Source organism: Hylobates moloch, unplaced genomic scaffold (assembly GCF_009828535.3).
Source record: "Hylobates moloch isolate HMO894 unplaced genomic scaffold, HMol_V3 SCAFFOLD_10, whole genome shotgun sequence".
In the NCBI taxonomy this organism is placed as follows: Eukaryota; Metazoa; Chordata; class Mammalia; order Primates; family Hylobatidae; genus Hylobates; species Hylobates moloch.
In genome coordinates, this window is record NW_026652285.1 from 69,552,849 (window position 1) to 69,572,045 (window position 19,197).

General features: G+C 49.5%; 1 protein-coding gene across 3 annotated transcripts in view; it reads left to right on the forward strand.

Annotated features, from left to right (window-relative positions):
* Positions 1-19,041, forward strand: part of CCDC180 (coiled-coil domain containing 180) — a 97,839-nt gene extending 78,798 nt beyond the window's left edge. The window contains exons 32-44 of one of the 3 annotated variants that reach the window (XM_058445515.1): positions 2,401-2,520; positions 4,166-4,338; positions 4,636-4,691; positions 4,810-4,888; positions 6,463-6,573; positions 8,111-8,177; positions 8,996-9,137; positions 12,349-12,509; positions 13,068-13,205; positions 13,697-13,808; positions 16,644-16,749; positions 17,554-17,689; positions 18,871-19,041. In XM_058445515.1, the coding sequence (XP_058301498.1) occupies positions 2,401-2,520; positions 4,166-4,338; positions 4,636-4,691; positions 4,810-4,888; positions 6,463-6,573; positions 8,111-8,177; positions 8,996-9,137; positions 12,349-12,509; positions 13,068-13,205; positions 13,697-13,808; positions 16,644-16,749; positions 17,554-17,689; positions 18,871-19,002 (1,533 nt within the window). In that variant the 3' untranslated portion in view covers positions 19,003-19,041. Of the gene's footprint in view, positions 1-2,400; positions 2,521-4,165; positions 4,339-4,635; positions 4,692-4,809; positions 4,889-6,462; positions 6,574-8,110; positions 8,178-8,995; positions 9,138-12,348; positions 12,510-13,067; positions 13,206-13,696; positions 13,809-16,643; positions 16,750-17,553; positions 17,690-18,870 lie in introns of those variants that run through there. The other 2 variants (XM_058445516.1, XM_058445517.1) reach the window with 2 other exon arrangements.
* The last annotated feature ends 156 nt before the right edge of the window (positions 19,042-19,197 follow it).

The following is a 19,197-nucleotide window of genomic DNA, read 5'->3' on the forward strand; positions in this document are numbered from 1 at the left end:
TTTCATGGAATGAAGAAAGGAACAAAAGAGAAAGCAGCCACTGTTCTCCACCCCCAACCCCTCCTAGGCAAGCATGGAGCAGTGTCTAGTGATGGGGGAGGCCTGAGTCTGGCTTCCTCTGACCTCTCTCCCTTGGGATGTCACCAGGTGTCCCTTGCTGTAAGGAGAACTCAGTCCCAGATGCATAACAGAAGCAGGGCTCTGCCTCCTGAAAAACCACTTTTTGTTTGACTTTCCACTTGCTTTTTTTTGAGACAAAGTCTCACTCTGTCACCCAGGCTGGAGGGCAGTGGCACAATCTCAGCTCACTGCAACCTCTGCCTCTGAGTTCAAGTGATTATACTGCCTCAGCATCCCGAGTAGCTGGGACTACAGGCACCCGCCACCATGCCCAGCTAACTTTTGTGTTTTTAGTAGAGACAGGGTTTCACCGTGTTAGCGAGGCTGGTCTCAAAACTCCTGACCTCAAGTGACCCACCCGCATCAGCCTCCCAAAGTGCTGGGATTACAGGTGTGAGCCATCGCATCCGGCCTCACTTGCTTCTTTTGATCGTAGCACAGAAACTGGTTTTCTCTGTTTAAAGTATGAAAAGTCAGAATTGGAACAGAATTTGTGGGGAGCGTAGTTCCAAGTGTTTGCCTGGCCCTGATCCTCAGAGCAGGTCTCTGGATATCTACGTGCTTCTTTTTCTGCCATAAGTGCACGACTCTGTCCCCCAGTGAATGACAGCGCACCCTTCAATGATGGGGGACATCGGGAGTTCTCTTCCTGGATCTACGGGTTCAACTCCGGGCAAATGACTTAAACTTGCTCAACTTGGTCTCCCCTGGCCTGTCACCCAGGCCACACCAGGGAACCTTTCCTCAACAGTCCAGCCAAGTGCTCCCAGAACCAGACACCCCAGCCTGAAGGTTCTGGAGTGGGAAGCTTTCTCCTCACCGTTCGCTGTCTTTTCTCTACCATTTCAGTGACTGAGTTGCAGTGCTATTATTAGCACTGAAAGGACATTTATTTTTCTGTCTTTATTGCTTTTTCTTATATAGTATATTGCATGACTCTTGAAAAAAGCGTAAACACACACAAAGCATAGTTTGCAGAATAAATGTCCCTCTCACTATTCTCATTTTGCACAGAGGCACTCTAAACCCTGTTTTGTATATGCATGCACTTGTTTCTACACATCCACTGAGATTACTTGCCCTGCCGTGCAGATGTGCAGAGGAAAGGTGGCTCCTATATTTTGCCTGTGACTTGCCTGATCTCCCTTATGAGCTCCCTAATGGGGAGCAGGGGGAAGATGAAGTTAATCAGCTGTAACTCTTCAACAGGCTCTTTAAGGCAGCTCTACCTCTCCAGAACAGAAACGTCCAGTCTCTCACATCCTCACCTCCCAACCCCTGCTCTGTCCTCTCCTGTTAGGGTGTTGGGTGGGTGCCAGGGGCTTGCCCAGCCTCCCAGCCAGGTGAGGAGCATGTGAGCATGGGTGTGCGGGCATTCCTGTGTTGATGGAGGAGGCTGGCTGGACAGTCTGCAGAGCGGTGATTAGGGGACAAGAGTGATGCCTTGAATGTGTGGCAAGAGGGAAGATCGTCACCGTTGCATTCCTGCACACCTGTGGGGTGCTGCACCGAGAGGGTGCATGTTAGACATTGCCATGGAGATGGCCAGATCACTCTCCTACACACTCCTGCACACCCTTGCCACCTGGGTCAAATGTTTCCTTCTGGCCGGGCGCGGTGGCTCATGCTTGTAATCCCAGCACTTTGGGAGGCCGAGGCGGGTGGATCACGAGGTCAGGAGATCAAGACCACGGTGAAACCCCGTCTCTGTTAAAAATACAAAAAAAAAATTGGCCGGGCGTGGTGGCGGGCGCCTGTAGTCCCAGCTACTCCGAGAGGCTGAGGCAGGAGAATGGCGTGAACCCGGGAAGCGGAGCTTGCAGTGAGCCGAGACTGCTCCACTGCACTACAGCCTGGGTGACAGAGCGAGACTCCGTCTCAAAAAAAAAAAAAAAAAAAAAAAGTTTCCTTCTAAACATAGAATGTGAGAGCCAGAGAAGATCCTAGGGAATACTTTGTGTCCCCATCTTACAGATGGGGAGACCAAGTTGAGCAAGTTTAAGTCATTTGCCCAGAGTTGAACCTGTAGATCCAGGAAGAGAACTCCTGATGTCCCCATCAGTGAAGGGTGCGCTGTCCTTCACTGTGAAGTGAAGGCCACCTAGCAGAGCCAGCCCAGCCTTCCCCACTCCCCAAGGGCCTTCCCTGCATGAGAGGAGCCTCCATCAAGCCAAGAGGCATCCTCACCAGCACAGCCCCTGTTCCCGCACTTCCCACAGAATCTGCCCACCCTCCTGCAGTCTGCTTCCTTGGGGCTTTCTTCCTCCCTGTTCTCACTAGACAGTGACCACAGAAGAACTCCTCGGCTTCGTCCAAACTTGGAAAGAAAAACTGAGCCAGAGGATTCAGTACCTTAACTGCAGCCTGGACAGGGTGTCCATGACTGAACTGGTCTTTACCGTAAGGAATGGGATGGGGTGGCAGGAAAGGGTGGGTGAGCTGTTTGTTGTCTGGGCTCCCAGGAGACCTGCAGGGCTCAGCAGAGCCGAAGGGAAGAGGGGACTCCCAGGCCTCCATGGGACATCAGGCTTACTGAGATGCTGTGGAGAGATCACAAGCTGTGAAGTCAGAGCTGGATTCTAATCCCCAATGGGCCACTTCCTTGCATTGGTCTCGGAGGAGACCCCTCAGCTCCTGGCACTACCTCACCTGATCCATCAGGACCCTCACTCACCCTATCCACGGAATCTCAAGCCAGTCCCACCTCTCAGCCTCTTCCTTCCCACCTGCACCCAGGGGCAGTCCTGGCTTCTCCCCATGGCACACCCAACACCTCATCCAGACCCCTGCCTCTTGCCCACCTGATGCCCACATCCTCTCACATCTCCCATGGTCCGTTCCCCGAACGTGGCCAGAAGAGGCTGGTCTTACCCTGTCACTTCCCTACCCTCGGGGCAAAGTCCAAACCCTTTCACTGGACACACAGCAGCCTCCGTGGCTTGTCCTCCATGCCTCTTCATCCCTCTCACTCCACCTAAGATGTCACTCCCCACCAAGCCTCCTCTCACCCCCTGGTCTGGATCGGGGTCTCCTGGCCCATAGCACCTCCCACTTCCCCATCAGCCTGCAGACCACACGGTGGGGTCTCCATTTCAGTTGCTGTCTGCCCTGAGACTGCAAGCCTCTATGGGCAGAGCCTGCATCACCCCCACCCCTGCCCACACCTCACATTGGGCTGAGATGCTCAGCCAAGTTCCAGGGAAGGGCCTGACAGCCAATGTCTGCAGAGTAGAGCACTGCTAGGCCCTGGTCTCACCACCAAGCCTTGACCAGCCTTCCTTCCATGGGGAGGCCCTTCCCACCATGCAGCCAGCACTAGGCATCCATCTACCTCTGGTGGGGTGTCCAGCAGCATGGGGCTCCAAGGGTCTAGCGTGAAGGTATTGAGTGACTAGGAGACTTTGAGTGAAGGTCTCCCAGGACCTTCACTCAAGGGACTGACAGACCATTGCTAAGATGAGACTCAGAATGAAACAGAGAACAGCCTAGGTGCCCACCGTTGGCGCCAATTCCACACTTTCTCTAGGAGCCTGCTCAAGGGGAGTTCGCCACTCACTCAGCCTGGCATTCACTCCCCCATCCATTTGGTCAAAAACATTGACCGGGCACATCTGCAGGTCTAATTTCAATCTCACAGAAGATGCTGGAACTTTTCTTTCACAGCACTGGTCCCAGTTTTGGAGAAGCATTTACTGGTATAAATGCAAGTTAAATGTCTGTCTTTTCTGACTAAACCGCAAGCTCTGAAACGGAAGGGATCATATATGGCCTCCTGGCCCCTGTGTTCGTAGAACATGGGCAGAGACTTGTGAAGAGCAGGCACCCAGGAAACGTTTCTAAAGGCATGAATAAACAGATGAATGAATGTATGGCTCTATAAGGGAGATCACTTTACAGAGGAGAAAATAGTGGTTCAATGAGGTCAGCCAGCTTGCCTGCAGCCACTCCACTGAGGCAGGGTGGGAGGGAACATGAATTCGGCCTGCTGCCTCGCTGGCACCTGGGCCGGTCCTTACACCCTCAGGCCCTTCTCTCTGGCCTGCAGAACACCATCCTGAAGGACCAGGAGCAAGACAGTGACATCCTGACATCTTCAGAAGCCCTTGAAGAGGAGGCCAAGCTGGACATGGTCACCCCTGAGTCCTTCGCCCAGCTGAGCTGCATGGGGAAGCCCCTGATTGAGGACCCAGCTGTGGATGTGATCAGGAAGATCCTGCAGTGAGTGGCCCCAGGGTGCACCTGTGGCCCTGCCACCCCTGTCCCTGGCCCTGGACCTTCAGGGACCAGCTTTGGGGCCTCACACACTGGGGTTCCCACGTGAGTCCACCCCTGAGAGCCTGTGACCTCAGGCAAAGGGCTTCCCCACCCAGAGCCCCAGTTCCTCATCTGAAATGGGGCTCGTGACAGGACTGACTGGCGTGGCGCTGAGGACTAACTGGGATGCTGCTCAGAGCCCGGCCTGAGCTATCCCCATGGTCACCGTAGAAGAGCTCACACCCTTTCCTTTGGTTTCAGACTTCCCAACACAAAATGGCCAACCCACCATTGTGACAAAGATCGGTCCCAGACAGGTAGAGGCACACGGGCCTGTGGGTCTCGGGGCAGCAGTGAGGCGGGGGCTGGTGGTGCTGTGTGGCTCATTCTCACCTCCTGTTCTCTGCTCCTGTCCTGGGCCCTCGTCACCCAAAGGCTTCAAGCGACATCGGTGCCGGCCAGAAAACTCTGGGAAGAAGGCTGTACCCAGCGCCAGTGCTACCTCTGCAGGCAGGTAGGACACAGAGCAGCCAGAATCGCTCCTTCCCAGTCCATCCCCCCACACAAAGGCAGGAGACCACCTATGGCTTTCCCAGGCTTTTCCTCAGAAGGCACCACAACGCTCATGGCTCTGGGACTCCACGGGGTGCAGTGAGGGGTGAGCACCATCCTTAGTTTGCTGGTTGTCCATGGGGCTGATGGATCTCAGCCCTGCCACCTTCCACACACGGTCATGGTTAGAAAGACAGGGCAGATGGCTTTCCTGGAGGGACATCACAGAGCCACAGAAAGAGTTCTGGGCCTTGACACCCTGCCCACCAAGCCTCAGTGGGGTTGTTAGACTCAAAGTTTACCCCACGTGCATATTTTATGGAAGGTGCATATCAGAAGCCGCATGGCTGAGTAGACTCGCTAGCTCTTTGTGTCAACCTGGTTGACATGGGTTCGTTCCTGGTTTTGAGAAGGCAAGGGGAATCCCTGCTTTGCCTTTCCCTCCAGAAGGTCTTTTTGAGCATGTGTGCTGTGTGCAATGGGGAAAGAAACAAAGACCAGCCACATGAGAAGAGCAAAGGCTATTGACTCAGAGCTGACCGCAGGAGGGAGTCAGTCACCATCCAGGGTGTTTCAGCAGAGCTCCCAGGGCAGGCAGAGGAGTGGGAAGCATTGCCCTCCTCTCCAGCTGTGCACTGGTTGGGGGCTGCTGTCATGGGGAAGCTGGAGATTGCCCACCGAAAGCAGGGCATCCCACGTGATTGGTTACGGGACATGTTTGGCCTTCTCTGGTTGGTCCGAAGTTGGAAATGAGGACACAAATTAGGGAAGCTGTCATCTATTAATTAAGTCCCGGCCATTTGGACCTACTGTTATAGGTGATATTGTGTAGCTTCCTGGACTGTCCCCAGAGATGACAATCTCACTTCCTGCGAATCTGACTTAGAGCAGGCTGACTTCCTAGGTGGCTTCTTGTAGACAAGGTGGGGGTGGCCTTCTGGGTAGGCTGCTGCACATCATGGGGCAGAGCTCTATTTTTTATATGATCCAGCCATGACCTGTTTCCATGTTCAGTCTCTTAGAGGTTACAAAACAAAGTCCAGGTCACTAGGGCTGCCAGATAAAAGAGAGGTTGCCCATCTACACTGGAATTTCAGATCAACACCACCTAATTTTTTAGCATAAGTATATCCCAAATACTGCATGTGATACACTAATGCTGAAAATTACTCTGTTTATATGAAATTCAAGTTTAAATGGGCGTACTGTATTGTTACGGCTAAATTTGGCAACCCTACCTGTGGCTCAAAGTTTTTTTTCTTTGGGTCCTCATCACGGGGAAGTAGGAATGCAAATTTCTGGGCCTGAGCACCTCCGCCCCTCGCCCTCTCACAGCAGCCGTGGTTGGGTTTCAGCAGTTAAGGTGGTTAAGGTTTCACCCTACGGTAAGGTAGACTCACAGCTGTTGAGAAGGGACACATCCCAAAGGGCTAGGCCCTAGAAATGGGAGTCCGGTTGCCCACGGGCAGGCCCCATGCCTCCAGAAACCCAGGCAGGGATCCTGCAGGCTCAGACCTGCCTTGCGTCTGTCCACAGCCTCCAGACCACCCACCCACCTTTGTCCCACAGCTTCACACGGCACCCCAAGCCCAACAAAATGGAGAGAAAGTACCAGGTGCTTGGGGACAAGCCTCCCCCTCCTGCCGAGTGAGTAACAATGCCTTTCCTTTTGACTGCATTTAACCTGTTTTGGGTTGGGGGTGCAGCAAATGTGACTCAGCTGAGGGGAAAAATCAGAAAGGGGAAAGGGAGATCCAAGCAGACAGAGGAGGGGTGAGAGGAGATAGCAAAGGTCAAGGTCAGTTTGTCTCAGCCCATTTCACCTAAATTTGTTGAGAAACATTTTCATCAACATTTCACATTTTCCAAGCTAACAAGCATTTCCTGGTGGTAGGGCAGAAGACCCCATTCGAGGTCTGAACTTTTTTTTTGTAATTTTTTTCAGTGCTTTCCCCCATTTCTCTTTTCCTTTATTGTAACTCCAGTGATTAAAACAAAAGCTGTTCAATTTCGTATAGCTTCATTGCAAGCAAACAAGCAAAATTCCAAGGTCAGAATACAAAAAGCCTTCAGAGAAAGTCAAGCTCCACAAAGGAGCTCCCACTCCCCCTATGTCAGAGATCCCCCCAGACAGCGGCCCCCTCTCATCAGCCCTCTCACCCTGGAGACCTCGTCTCTGGGGGTCATGAACTTGGCAGAGAAGGATGGCTGTGACATCAGGCAGCCCAGGTGTGGCCTCCAGCTGGCAGGTAGACAGCTCCCTCGTCCCACACCCAAGGACGCTCCTGCACCCTGAATACTTTGGCTCTCTATTTTTTATAGCTTGATGCAGGAGGATGTTTGGTCCTACATGAAGTCCTGTTCATTTGATTACTATTTAGGAGTAATCATTCTTTCAGCTAATCGAGGCACTGCCCGGTACAGGCACTGCCATGGGGCCGAGGATTCCATGGTGAACAAGTACAGACAAGTCCATGTCCTGTGTCAAAAGATAAACTCAGGCACATTAAAATGTTGATGAGTTTATTTGAACAGTCAGTCATTCATGAATTGGGCAGTGCCAGACCCTAGGTGGTTCAGGGATCCACCGAGGGAACACCAGGGGAAACCTTTTATAAGGTGTTCATAGAAGGAAGGCAAAGAAAATATTTGCTTGGTTAAAGTGAAAAGTTCCTAGTTGGCAATTTCTGATTGGCTAAACTTACATTTCATTTTCCTAGACTATGACCATTCATTCTGAGTTAGGTTTGTTTTCTAGCTAGAAACCCCAGGCACTGGAACCGTGTCGGCCTGATGGCCTCCCGTTTATGATCTTAAACACCTGGTGGCCTTTACCATCTGCTGGGAGAGATAGAGGTTAATCAGCCAGTCACAGAAATCAATCCCAAATCCACCTGATTAGCATGTCGTAAGGCTGAGGGGGCATTAATCCAAGATCATTAAAGCCAGGTGGTCAGAAAGAGCTGGGGTCTGAGGAAGGGCAGGAACAAATGCAACCAAGAAGAGAAGAAAGTTAGCTGCTGTTATGGAGTGGAATCAGAGTGTGCAGAGGTCCTCGGGCAACAGTGAGTAGTTTCAAGGAGTGTCATGGCCAAAACAGAGCACTTGGAAAGTTCTGTTCATGTGGTCCACGTTGGTGTGTCTAGACCAGGCCCCTCAGGGATCTGTCTCGTGTGTGTTGCAGGGATTTTAAGGGGATCGTCTTGACCCTCCTCTGGGAGAGCAATGAGAACCTGCTGACAGTCGCAGAGGTGAGGACCACCACCCATGGCCTGTGCCTGTCCTGGAAGCCATGCCTGCCTTCTGCAGTCTGCTGATCATGGCCACTTGGGGGAAAATGAGGAAGAGAGGATTCCACCCCCGCCATGACCACAGCTCCCCAGCTTCTGTCACCTCTCTATGAGTTTTTTCTTCTAGAAACCAAACCTCATTCATTCATCTAATTGATCACCAAACATTTCTTAGATACCAACTGCATCTCAGGTACTGTGTGTGCCAAGAGGAACAAGCCCACCCTCTGTCCCCAAGGCACCCAGGCCCAGTGGGAAGCTGACAGATCTGGCAGGGGCACAGAAAGAGGTGGGGCAGTGGGAGCAGGTACCAGACAAGCTGCCCAGTGCCCTGTTCCCACACACCCCGCACCGTAGTGCGAGTGCATTCTCCTGTCTGCCTCCCACGGGTCTGTCTGCCTCCTTCAAGGCAGGGTCCCTGGCTTGCCCATCTTTGTGGCCTGCAGCCTATACCCAGCTTGGCACTTCCTTGTAAGCTCCCAACCTGGTCACCAATTTGAGATTCCATTGATTTGGGTCTTGAAGGATAAATAGGATTCTCGCCAGTCACTCATTCAGGAAATAACGAGGGCTGGCCATGGCCCCACTCACTCCAGGTGGGTCCAGGGAGGCGACACGGGCGGGCAGGGAAGGAGGAGTGTCTGCCCGTGTCACCTCCACAGGGGAAGCCACGAGCAAAGGCTAGGGAGTGTGGAGGTGAGGGCAGGCTGGTGGATCCCAGGAGCAAGGGCCAGAGTCCCATGGGGTCCTCACCCACACATGGTCACCCTCTCTGGCAGGAGTTCTACCGTAAAGAAAAACGCCCGGTCACCAGGCCTGACTGCATGTATGACACCTTCGACCAGTGTGCCGAGAACATCAGCAAAAAGATCCTGGAGTACCAGAGCCAGGCAAATAAGTACCACAACTCCTGCCTCATAGGTGAGTATAGGCAGCAGGTAGGCACGGGGAGCGGGGCGAGGTGCGAAGCCAGTGGTGGAGCTCAGCCTTGGCCTTGTGGCCTGGATCCTCCCCTCTGGGGGAGGCAGAAGAGCTTCCCTGTGAAAAGCTGACCTCTTAAAATTAGGTAAAAACAATGATCAGATTTTACTGGGGAAATGCAACCATGTAAGAAAAAAGTTCACTTTTCTTGAGAAATATGGTGATTTGTACCTCCAAAAATATTTTGTTTCTTCTACAGATATTTTTGACAGCTTTATTGAGATACTTGGATACCATAAAATTTACCCGTGTAGTGTACTCAATGTGGTTTTTAGTTTATTTACAGAGTTATGCAATCACCGCTACCGTCAATTTTAGAAACCCCATCCCCCAGCCCCTCCCCAGCCTAAAGCAACCACTAATCTACTTTCTGTCTCTATAGACTTCCTTATTCTTTACTTTCATGAGAATAGAATTGTATAGTGTGTAGTCTTTGGGACTGGCTTAATTCATTTTGCATAACATTTCAAGGTTTATGCATGTTGTAGATGGTGCCAGTACTTAATTCATTTTTATCAATGAATAATATTCCATTGTATGAATCTATCACACTTTGCTGTGGTCTACTGTGCTGTTTCAGAGGCCCTCTGGGTAGAAGGAGGAGAGTTCAGGGGATAGCCAGAACTGGGCCAGGACCCAGCCCTGCCACTTCCCAGCTGTATTACCTTGGCCAAATGATCTCACCTCTCTGAGCCTCAGTTTTCTATATATATATATATATATTTTTGAGACAGAGTCTCACTCCGTTGCCCAGGCTGGAGTGCAGTGGCACAATCTGCAATCTCAGCTCACTGCAACCTCCGTCTCCTGGGTTCAAGAGACTCTCCTGCCCCAGCCTCCTGAGTAGCTGGGACTACAGGTGCATGCCACCATGCCTGGCTAATTTTCGTATTTTTAGTAAAGACAGGGTTTCACCACATTGACGAGGCTGATCTCGAACTTCTGACCTCCGATGGTCTGCTTGCCTTGGCCTCCCAAATTGCTGGGATTACAGACATGAGCCACTGCGCCCAGCCAGAGCCTCAGTTTTCTTGTCTGTGGACTGCAGATATTAATAACACCCACCACAGAAGGCCTTCTTGAGGATTAAGTTCCTCACACAGACTTGGTATGTACAAGGAATTAAGCAGCGATAGTGCTCATAGCTGTGGTTGTTGAATGACTGGAATTGAAACTACAGGCATTGTTTTGTTTCTATAGCTCAGAATTTCCTCCAAGTGATCTCTGGGGGATCCCATCCTACATGATTGTCCTCAAAACAAGGGTTCCATGGTCAAATGGGCTTGGAAAATGCTGCAGACTGCATCCCTCTCTGGTAAACTCACAACTAGTGAAGACTTCTGTTTCCTGCAGCTTGGCAGGCTAATGGGGGATCCATTTTCCCACTAAAAACATGTAAAATGCTGCATAAGATATTTTTGTAATAAAATCTTTTAAATGCATTAGCAAGCTGTCTGTAAAGTGAGAAACACACAAAAGCCAAAAATTAAGTGAAAATAGAAACTCTTGAGTGATAAATTGAGTAGTAACCCTGGTTATTGCCCTAGGGGCATTTGCTGACTCCCAGGTGAACTTTAGCCTCTATTTTCATGGCCTCCAGGGTATTGGGAACAAGAGACAAATCCACAGACCTCCAAAGTGGGAAGTCTAAAAGGAGCAAGCCACCTAAAGCTGGAACCCAACAGGGCTTCCAGAGTAAGGCAAATGAGACGGAAACCAACCTCCTCCCTCTGTCCCTCCATAAGACAGAAGGAAACTGTCTTATCAAAAACCATGGTACTGGGTGAAGAAAAAAAACTCCAAAGAGAAATCCAGAACTATATGCCAGTCCTTGTGTGGTTTCTAAATTTATGTTTAGATAATTCACACTTATCTAAACATGAATTCAATTTTGCTTTTTTGGCTTATCCAAAAGACCTCAAGCTAATACCTGAGCTTAAAATGATCTTGAGTTGGTGGTGTTCAGAAGCTTGCTTGTTGGACATATAACAAATTCTCTCTAGGAAAATCTACCTTCGGTTCAGGCCTCAAAGGATTCCCACAAATAAAATGCCCAGAATAAGAGCTCACAGTAATAAACAAAGAGCAACAAAATCCCCATAAACACAAGGAAACAAAATGCCTTGAGCAAGAGGCAGCAGGAGACCAGCAAAGACTTCAGATATTAGAAGTATTGGACACAGAACATAAAATAATACACTTCTAGTTAAATAAAAGAGGGAATTGGAAACATGAATAAGAAGCAAGAGACTATGAAAATGACCAAGTAGCTATAAAAGAGAATAAAATAGAACTTTCATGAAGGAAAAATTAAGAGTTGAAATTTTAAAACTATGCATGACTTTACTACCAGGTTACATATAGCTGAAAGTAGAACTGGTGAACTGGAAGGCAAATCCAAAGAAAATAACCAGAATATAACACAGAAATATAAAGAGATGAAAATATGGGAGAGAGGTAAATAGATGTGAATGAAAGAGCAAGTCTAACAAACTGACATTTGGAGATACAGAGAAAGAGGGAGACCTAGAATCAAGGCAATAGTTGAAATAATGGATGAGAACTTGCCAAAAATGCCGAGACACAATGCATTTTAAATGAGATGAGAAGTCTGCAGAGTATATAGGAGAAGCCCTTTGAATTTATTTAAGCCTTTATTTTATTATATTTTATTTTATTTTATTTTACTTTATTTTATTTTGTTTTAGAAAAAGGGTCTTGCTCTGTGGCCCAGGCTAGAGTGTGGTGCAGTTATAGTTCACCATAGCCTCAAACTCCTGGGCTTAAGCAATCCTCCCACTTCAGCCTCCTGAGTAGCTGGCATGTACCACCATGCCTGGCTAATGTTTAAATACTTTTTTAGAGACAGGGTCTTGCCCAAGCTGGTCTTGAACTCCTGGCCTCAAGCAATCCTCCCACCTCAGCCTCCCAAAATGCTGGGATTACAGGTGTAAGCCACTGCAACTGGCTAACGCTGTATTTTCTATACTGGTTTGACCTCAGGACCCCTTTTGATGGAATAGCTCTTACCACATTGGAGACCAAGATTTTCTCTTTGGGAAGTTGCTTTGGGCCTTTGTTGTAGAGATTGCCTCTGCAAGTTGATTCTAACCTGTTCCCTCCCTTGGCCTCTTACCCGCAATTCTGGCAGAATTACGGATCCAGATGAGGAGATTTGAGGAGCTGCTGCCCCAAGTGTGTTGGCTGGTGATGGAGAATTTCAAGGAACACCACTGGAAAAAGTTTTTCACCTCCGTGAAGGAGATCCGAGGACAGTTTGAGGAACAGCAGAAGCGGCTGGAGAAAGGAAAGGTGAGGGCCCCAGGACCAGCCCTTCCACTCTAGGACCAGGGAAACTGGGAGTTCAGAAATGGTGGCAGGTTGTGGGCAGGGCCAAGTCCAAGGGAAGAAGGTGAGCTGGGCTTGAGATTTTTGGATGGGGGCAAGGGACAGGAGCCATTGGCGAAATAAGAACTGAGCCAACAGCTTCTACATAGAAGGTGTTCAGTAAACTCCTTGTTGGCTATAATGGGTGGGTGTACTAGGTTCCATGGGGCTGTAGTCATAAGACAACAATAATTGTCCACACTGGTCCTTGGAGCTGTGGAACATGCGTACTGCTGATTTCACTGGACTAAAGCTCTGATTGTGCCGGGCAGATGCTCAGCCTTTTCTCTTCCAAACCCCCGAGTCAGCTCCAGCCATGCCCCCCTCTTAACCCCTCTGCCACTCTTCTGCCCACCCATCACCCCCACACACCCAGGCCAGAGGACACATGAGTCTGGCCATAATCATAATTGACAGAAGACACAAGTCAGTGACTTTTGGTGGGTTAACGTTGCCGCTGAATTCTGGATTGTTTGATTAAAGGATAAAAATGCCCAGAAGCTCCATCTAAATCTTGGACACCCCATACATTTCCAAGAAATGGAGTCTCTACACTTAAGTGAAGAGAAAAGGCAGGAAGAGCTGGACAGCATGATTAGGATGAACAGGGAGAAGCTGGAGGTCAGTGATACCATTGATTCCCTAGTCCAGGTGTGCTCCAAATACAGCCCAATGGACAGCCACTGACAGCACCAGGTGCAGCCCTTTGTTGGTATCTTGCCCAAAGCAGGCATGATCGTGGTTGGGTTTTGTAGCTAAAAATGGCCGTTATTGGCTGTTTTAACTTGTATCCTTTTTGACTTCTAAATTAATTAATTACAAAATTACTGATGATAACTTTTATTTAGTGATCCATGTCTAGTTTTATTTCCTCTTCTGTGAATTGTCTGTGTGTGTCCCTTGGCCGTTTCTGAATCATTTATTATGTTTAAACCAGATCACATCTTGGGAGAGGCCTCCTGGCTGAGGGCCAGATGCTGGTTACTTGCACACAGTGGATATAATGGCTTGGGTCCCCAGATCTCCCTGCAGAGTTCACCCATCCCCTCTTCAGCTAGCCTTGGAGGGATGATCCTCTCCTAGCAGCACTGTGCTCACCATGTTTTTTCCAGGAATGTACCAGAAGGAATGGCCAGGTTTTCATAACCAACTTGGCTACCTTCACTGAGAAGTTCCTACTGCAGTTGGATGAGGTGGTCACCATTGACGATGTCCAGGTTGCAAGTAAGAGGCTCCACCAGCCTTGTGCCATGGCCCTGGGGGGCTGGTGAGGGCTAGGTTGGGTAGGGGTCTGCTTTCCCCAACTCTATCAGAGTGAAAACAAGTGATCCATTGAGGGGATTGATTAATTTTTGTTTTCCTTAAAAATAGCTTTTTGATTAAAAAGCAAATGCCAGATGGCTCAACGTTTATATATAAAAAATGAAACCCTATTAAGTAAACATTTCCATACTCTTGGGGTTAGGGACACCTTTTCTAAGTATGACAGGAGAGCTGGAAGCCATAGAGGGAATGGCTGGTAGCCAAAACAAAAACAGAAAAATGTCAAAAGATGGAAAGACAAACCACAAACTGGAAAAGTATTCCTCACAACTTACAGATCAGAGAAAGAGCTAATATCCCTATGGTACAAAGAACTCTCACAGGTCAAATTTTTAAAGAGACAAAGGACAAACACATGCTCTTCAAAAGAGAAGCAGTTCATATGGCTAGTCACTGTAAAAAAATGCTCAGCTTCACTGATGATGAAAAATGAAAATCTAAGCATTATTTAGATATCATTTCTCACCAATAGCCTGGCAAAGTTTTTACATTTGGTAACAACGTAAAAGAATATCAAGAAACAGAGACTCCGCAGAGACTCTTGGTAGAGCGTACATGGATACCGCTGTCATAGAGAACAATTTGTCAGTCCCTGTCAAAATTCTGAGTGTGTAGACATTTGGCCTAGCACATCTAATTCTAGGAATTTATCTGAGAGAAATACTTGGACACTTTTTCAAAGGTATATGTTCAAAAATATTCACAGCACTGTTTGAAATGGCAAAGAATTGGAAGCAACACTAACATTGATATACAGAAAATTCAATGGGCCAGGCACAGGGGCCCGCACCTGTAATCCCAGCACTTGAGAGGCTGAGGTGGGTGGACCTCTTGAGCCCAGGAATTTGAGACAAGCCTGGGCAACATGGCAAAACCCCATCTCTACTAAAAATTTAAAGATTAGCTCGGTGTGGTGGTGTGCACGTGTAGTTCCAGCTCCAGCTCCTGGAGGTGGAGGGCAGTTGGGAGGGTGCTGAGGTGGGAGGATTGCTTAAGTCTGGGAAGTCGAGACTGCTGTGAGCCTTGATCATACCACTGCACTCCAGCCTGGCAAGAGAGCAAGACCCCGACTCAAAAACATAGAAAATTGGATGCATAAATGAGGGTGCCAGATGTGCAGGTAAATACCACACAGCTGTTAAAGTAGGTCTGCATGTGCTGACATGGAAAGACATGAAGGAGGGCTGTTGTGTGAAAAAACAAATGGACAAACAGGACATGTCTATGATCACATCTTTTAAAACACATGCGTGATATCAACATGCATACTCACATCTGTTTAAATGAATCTGTGTGAGAGACAGAGACAGAGAGACAGGTACCAAACTGCTGATGATGACCTCTGCTGGGTGGGATTGAGAGAGATCCCTAAAACCTTTTTTTCATCATGAAGTGATGTTTACATTTTTAATAATGTGCATATTACTTTTATAACTATAAGATTGAAATCATACATTAAATGTTATCCATTTATCGCTGATCTATAAAGTAATTAAAATACATCCTTTTTATTTGTAAAGGTTTTCAATTACAAAAACAATAAATGTTCATTCCAGTAAAACAAGAAAATCAGTACAAACCAAGAAGCAAGTGAAGAACACAGTCCTTCTGCCCTGAAAGCAGCGCCCTTTGCACTTGCTGTTCACCCTGCCAGGCCTTTCCCTTTGGGCACAGGCCTGTGTGTCAGGGTGGCTGGGGAAAATTACAGGGCTTGGGCGCTTTTGTGACCTGATTTCCCTGCAGGTGAACCTTGGCCGGGCTGGCCAGTCAACACTCCTCCTCTTCAGCTTTTTCAGTTGCTGCACATCATAATGTAATAGGCATTGTAACTTACTAATTAGTCCCTTTGCTATTAAACTTTGGACCATTTCCAATTTCCCACTCCTGTAATTGTGCTGAAGAGAATCTCTGCATCCATGCATCTCTAGGGCAACCGACTCCTAGAAGTGCAGTGTCTGGATCAAAGTGTGTACAGGTTTTTGAAGTGTTGGTCACTTTTCTGTATCAGAGGTCTCTGTCAAAGGTGAGCCTCGTTTGGGAAATCAGGGCCTTGCAGAGATGCTGGGGTCGAGACTCCAGGGAGAACAGGCAGGAAAGCTGGTAGTGGAGCAGATCACAGTCCCTTGCAAGGAACCCCTGAGCCAGGGAGACTCCCTGCACCAGGCCCTAGGAGGCCTGACTGCTCCATAACTCGGCTTCTGAGCCAGGCCACCGGGCCCTGCCATTCATTGCAGAGGAGTGTACAGGTTGCCTGCTGGCTCTCTGCACACAGAGCCCCCCACCCCCTCGCCCCCGATCTAGAAAGAACATCAGAGCATCAAAGATTGGATTATTGAGCTAGATAGTCCAGGGACAACCTTGAACGTGTTTGTTCCAGGGGAGGTCTTAGTTTGGAACCCGTATGAGCTAGCCTAAGCCAAAGAAGTCTCTATGAACCATATCCAGGGACTCATGGAAACTGCAGGAACGTCAGAGCATCAAGCTTGGGTTTCGAGCTGGGAACAGCACCCACACCACTGCTCAGATTCCTCCAGCCATGACCCCCTGCCCCTGTCACCCCCCCGAGCTGTGTGGCTGGTGCATTCACCTTCTCCGTGGAGAGGGCTCAGCCTGCCATAACTCCAAGTGGGGAGGAGGGGTGCCAGTCCTCCCTCCTCTAAGTGTAATGCCAGGGGAAATCCCTCGATCTCAGGCTGTCGGTGAGGCTGCAGTCACTAGCCTGTCTTTTGCCTCTAGGGATGGAGCCCCCCAAACAGAAAATATCAATGCTCATACGAAGGAAACTCGCTGGGCTCTCCCTGAAGGAAGAAAGTGAGAAACCCCTGATTGAACGTGGAAGCAGGTGAGAACCAAGAGCAGCAAGGACTACTGTAAATGGCTGTATCTGCTGGGGGTGGTGCAGTGTAATGGTTAGGGGCTTGGGCTCTGAAGTCAGACAGACCTGGGAAAGGCATTGTGTTCTGAGCCTTAGTTTCCTCATCTATGAAATGAGCATGGCCACCTACCATGATATTACCAAGAGAAAGTTAAATGAGGTAGTACCTGGGGTGCCCCAGCACATAGCAATAGCTCAACAGCTATTAGTTCACATGATAAGGACCCACCAAAGGGTCCCACGATGAAAGGGAGGCTTTGCTAAGTGGGAGACACATTCTCGGGTCACTGCTGGCATTGTGAGCCACTCCAGCTGTCTGTCATGTGTGAAGAGAGTTGGCAATGTGCCTGTCCCCTGTGCCCCAAGAGTGTGATTCTGCAAGAAGAAGCAGAGCAGTGATTTGCCCAGCTGTGTTCTCAGAAGTGGTGTTTAGAGCATCATAGGAAAAGCATACCAGACACTGGTGGCCACCACCTGGCTGGCAGATCAGTGAGTAAACTGAGGCTCAGAAAGGGGAGCAACTTGAGCTGCGGCACTCCGTTTCCCCCCCAGAACCCCAGACTGTGCACAGTGATGAGACCAGTGGGGGCTAATATGAAACAGCTTGAACAAGTGAAGCATTCACGCTCAGTATGTTTTTTCTTTTCATTAAGATATTTAAAGCCATGATAATTTTTTCAAAGAAATGCTAAGCTTTTCCAACAGGGTTGGTAGGTGGATTATGAAAGATGAAGACAAGCCTGTGAGATTTTCACATATGTTTGTTTGTAGGAAGTGGCCAGGGATCAAACCCACCGAAGTCACCATCCAAAACAAGATTCTTCTCCGGCCAACATCATCGATATCCACCACCAAAACCACCCTGGGCCACTTGGCGGCCGTGGAAGCCCGAGATGCTGTGTACCTGGTGAGACAGGGTGGAGTGGGCGTGTCCCAGGGAGCACAGCTCAGGTCAGCTGCCTTGGGAAGGGGGAGCTTCCCATCACCCGGCACCCAACATTTGGTTGGTGCAGCAGGCAACACATGTCAGCACACCCCAGAGCTGCAGGTCTCAACACTCAGGACAGTCGCCGTTCACAGGCACGAGGACGTTAGTGTGGGTCTGAGGCATGATCCCAATGCTGTGGGAGCCCAGCTGAGGGACATCCCACCCAGATTAGGGGTGAAGAATGGCTTTCCAAAGGCACAGTAGTGTCACAGCTAGGGAACGTTGTCACCAGGCACGGAAGCAATGGTAGCCGTAGGCTCAGCGGGGACACAGCAGCAGGAGCAGTCACAGCTCCTGAGAATTTAACTGGGAAGTACTTACTGAGAGCTTCTGCTCTTGACATGAGGCATCTCACTGAATCCTCCTAACAACTCCACAAGGGAGGTAAAATTATTATCCTCATTTCATTGATGAGGACACTGAGGCTTAAAGAAACTTGTCCCCTCTATGCCACTACAGAGTGGCAGAGCCAGGATTTGATCCCAGTGCCTGTCAGAACCCCTGGGGACATCCTGATGAGAAGGCTACACCCAGATGCCACCTGAGGGACCTCTTGGCTTTGAAGATCTGTGGACCTTTGGTCCCGATGCCCAGAGAGAAACCTTGTCCTGCCCAGAGACCAGCTGGCCCCCTTATTGGGAGAGGCTGAAGTGCCCAGGGTCTGCCCTCCCCCAGCTTCCCCTTCAAGCCCCAGGCAGAGGGTACAGCTCAGCCTGCTGAGTTCAGTGAGGGCGGGAGGCCTGGAAGGCCCAGCCTACCCAAAAACCCAGAGCCTGGAGCTCCCAAGAGGACTCAATGTGGGACAGAGCTCAGGAAGGAGTGCTGAGCCTAGAGTCAGATAGACACAGGTCCTAGTCCCTGCTCAGCCTCCTTCTAGCTGGGTGACCCCAGGCCAGGCTCTGAGCCTCAGTTTCCCTGTCTTGTAAAATGGGGGAAACAACTAGGCCTACCTGGTTTCTACCTGAGAAGTGACTTGGGGAACTCTTGCCAGTGCCTGGAATGGATTAAAAACCACCTGCCAGCAAGTTACAGCATTGCCCTAGGGGAGAGGGTCTAGATGTCTCTCCTCATGTGGACCCCTCCTGCTACCTTCCTTCTAGAAATATTTAGCATCATTTGAGGAGGAACTGAAGAGGATCCAGGATGACTGCACATCTCAGATGAAGGAGGCTCAGCGCTGGAAGGACAGCTGGAAGCAGTCCCTGCACACTATCCAGGGCCTGTATGTGTGACCCTCCACCCCACCATGAATAAACGCTTTCTTATACAGACTCCTTCCCTGTCCATCTACCTGCCTACCTACTTTCCGTCCATCCCTCCCTCCCTTCATCCCTCCACCCCTGCTCTGTGCTGGGCACTGTAGCTTTACCAGCGAACAGGACACAGCATGGTCCCTGCCCATGTGGAGCCCTCTTCCCATGAGGAAG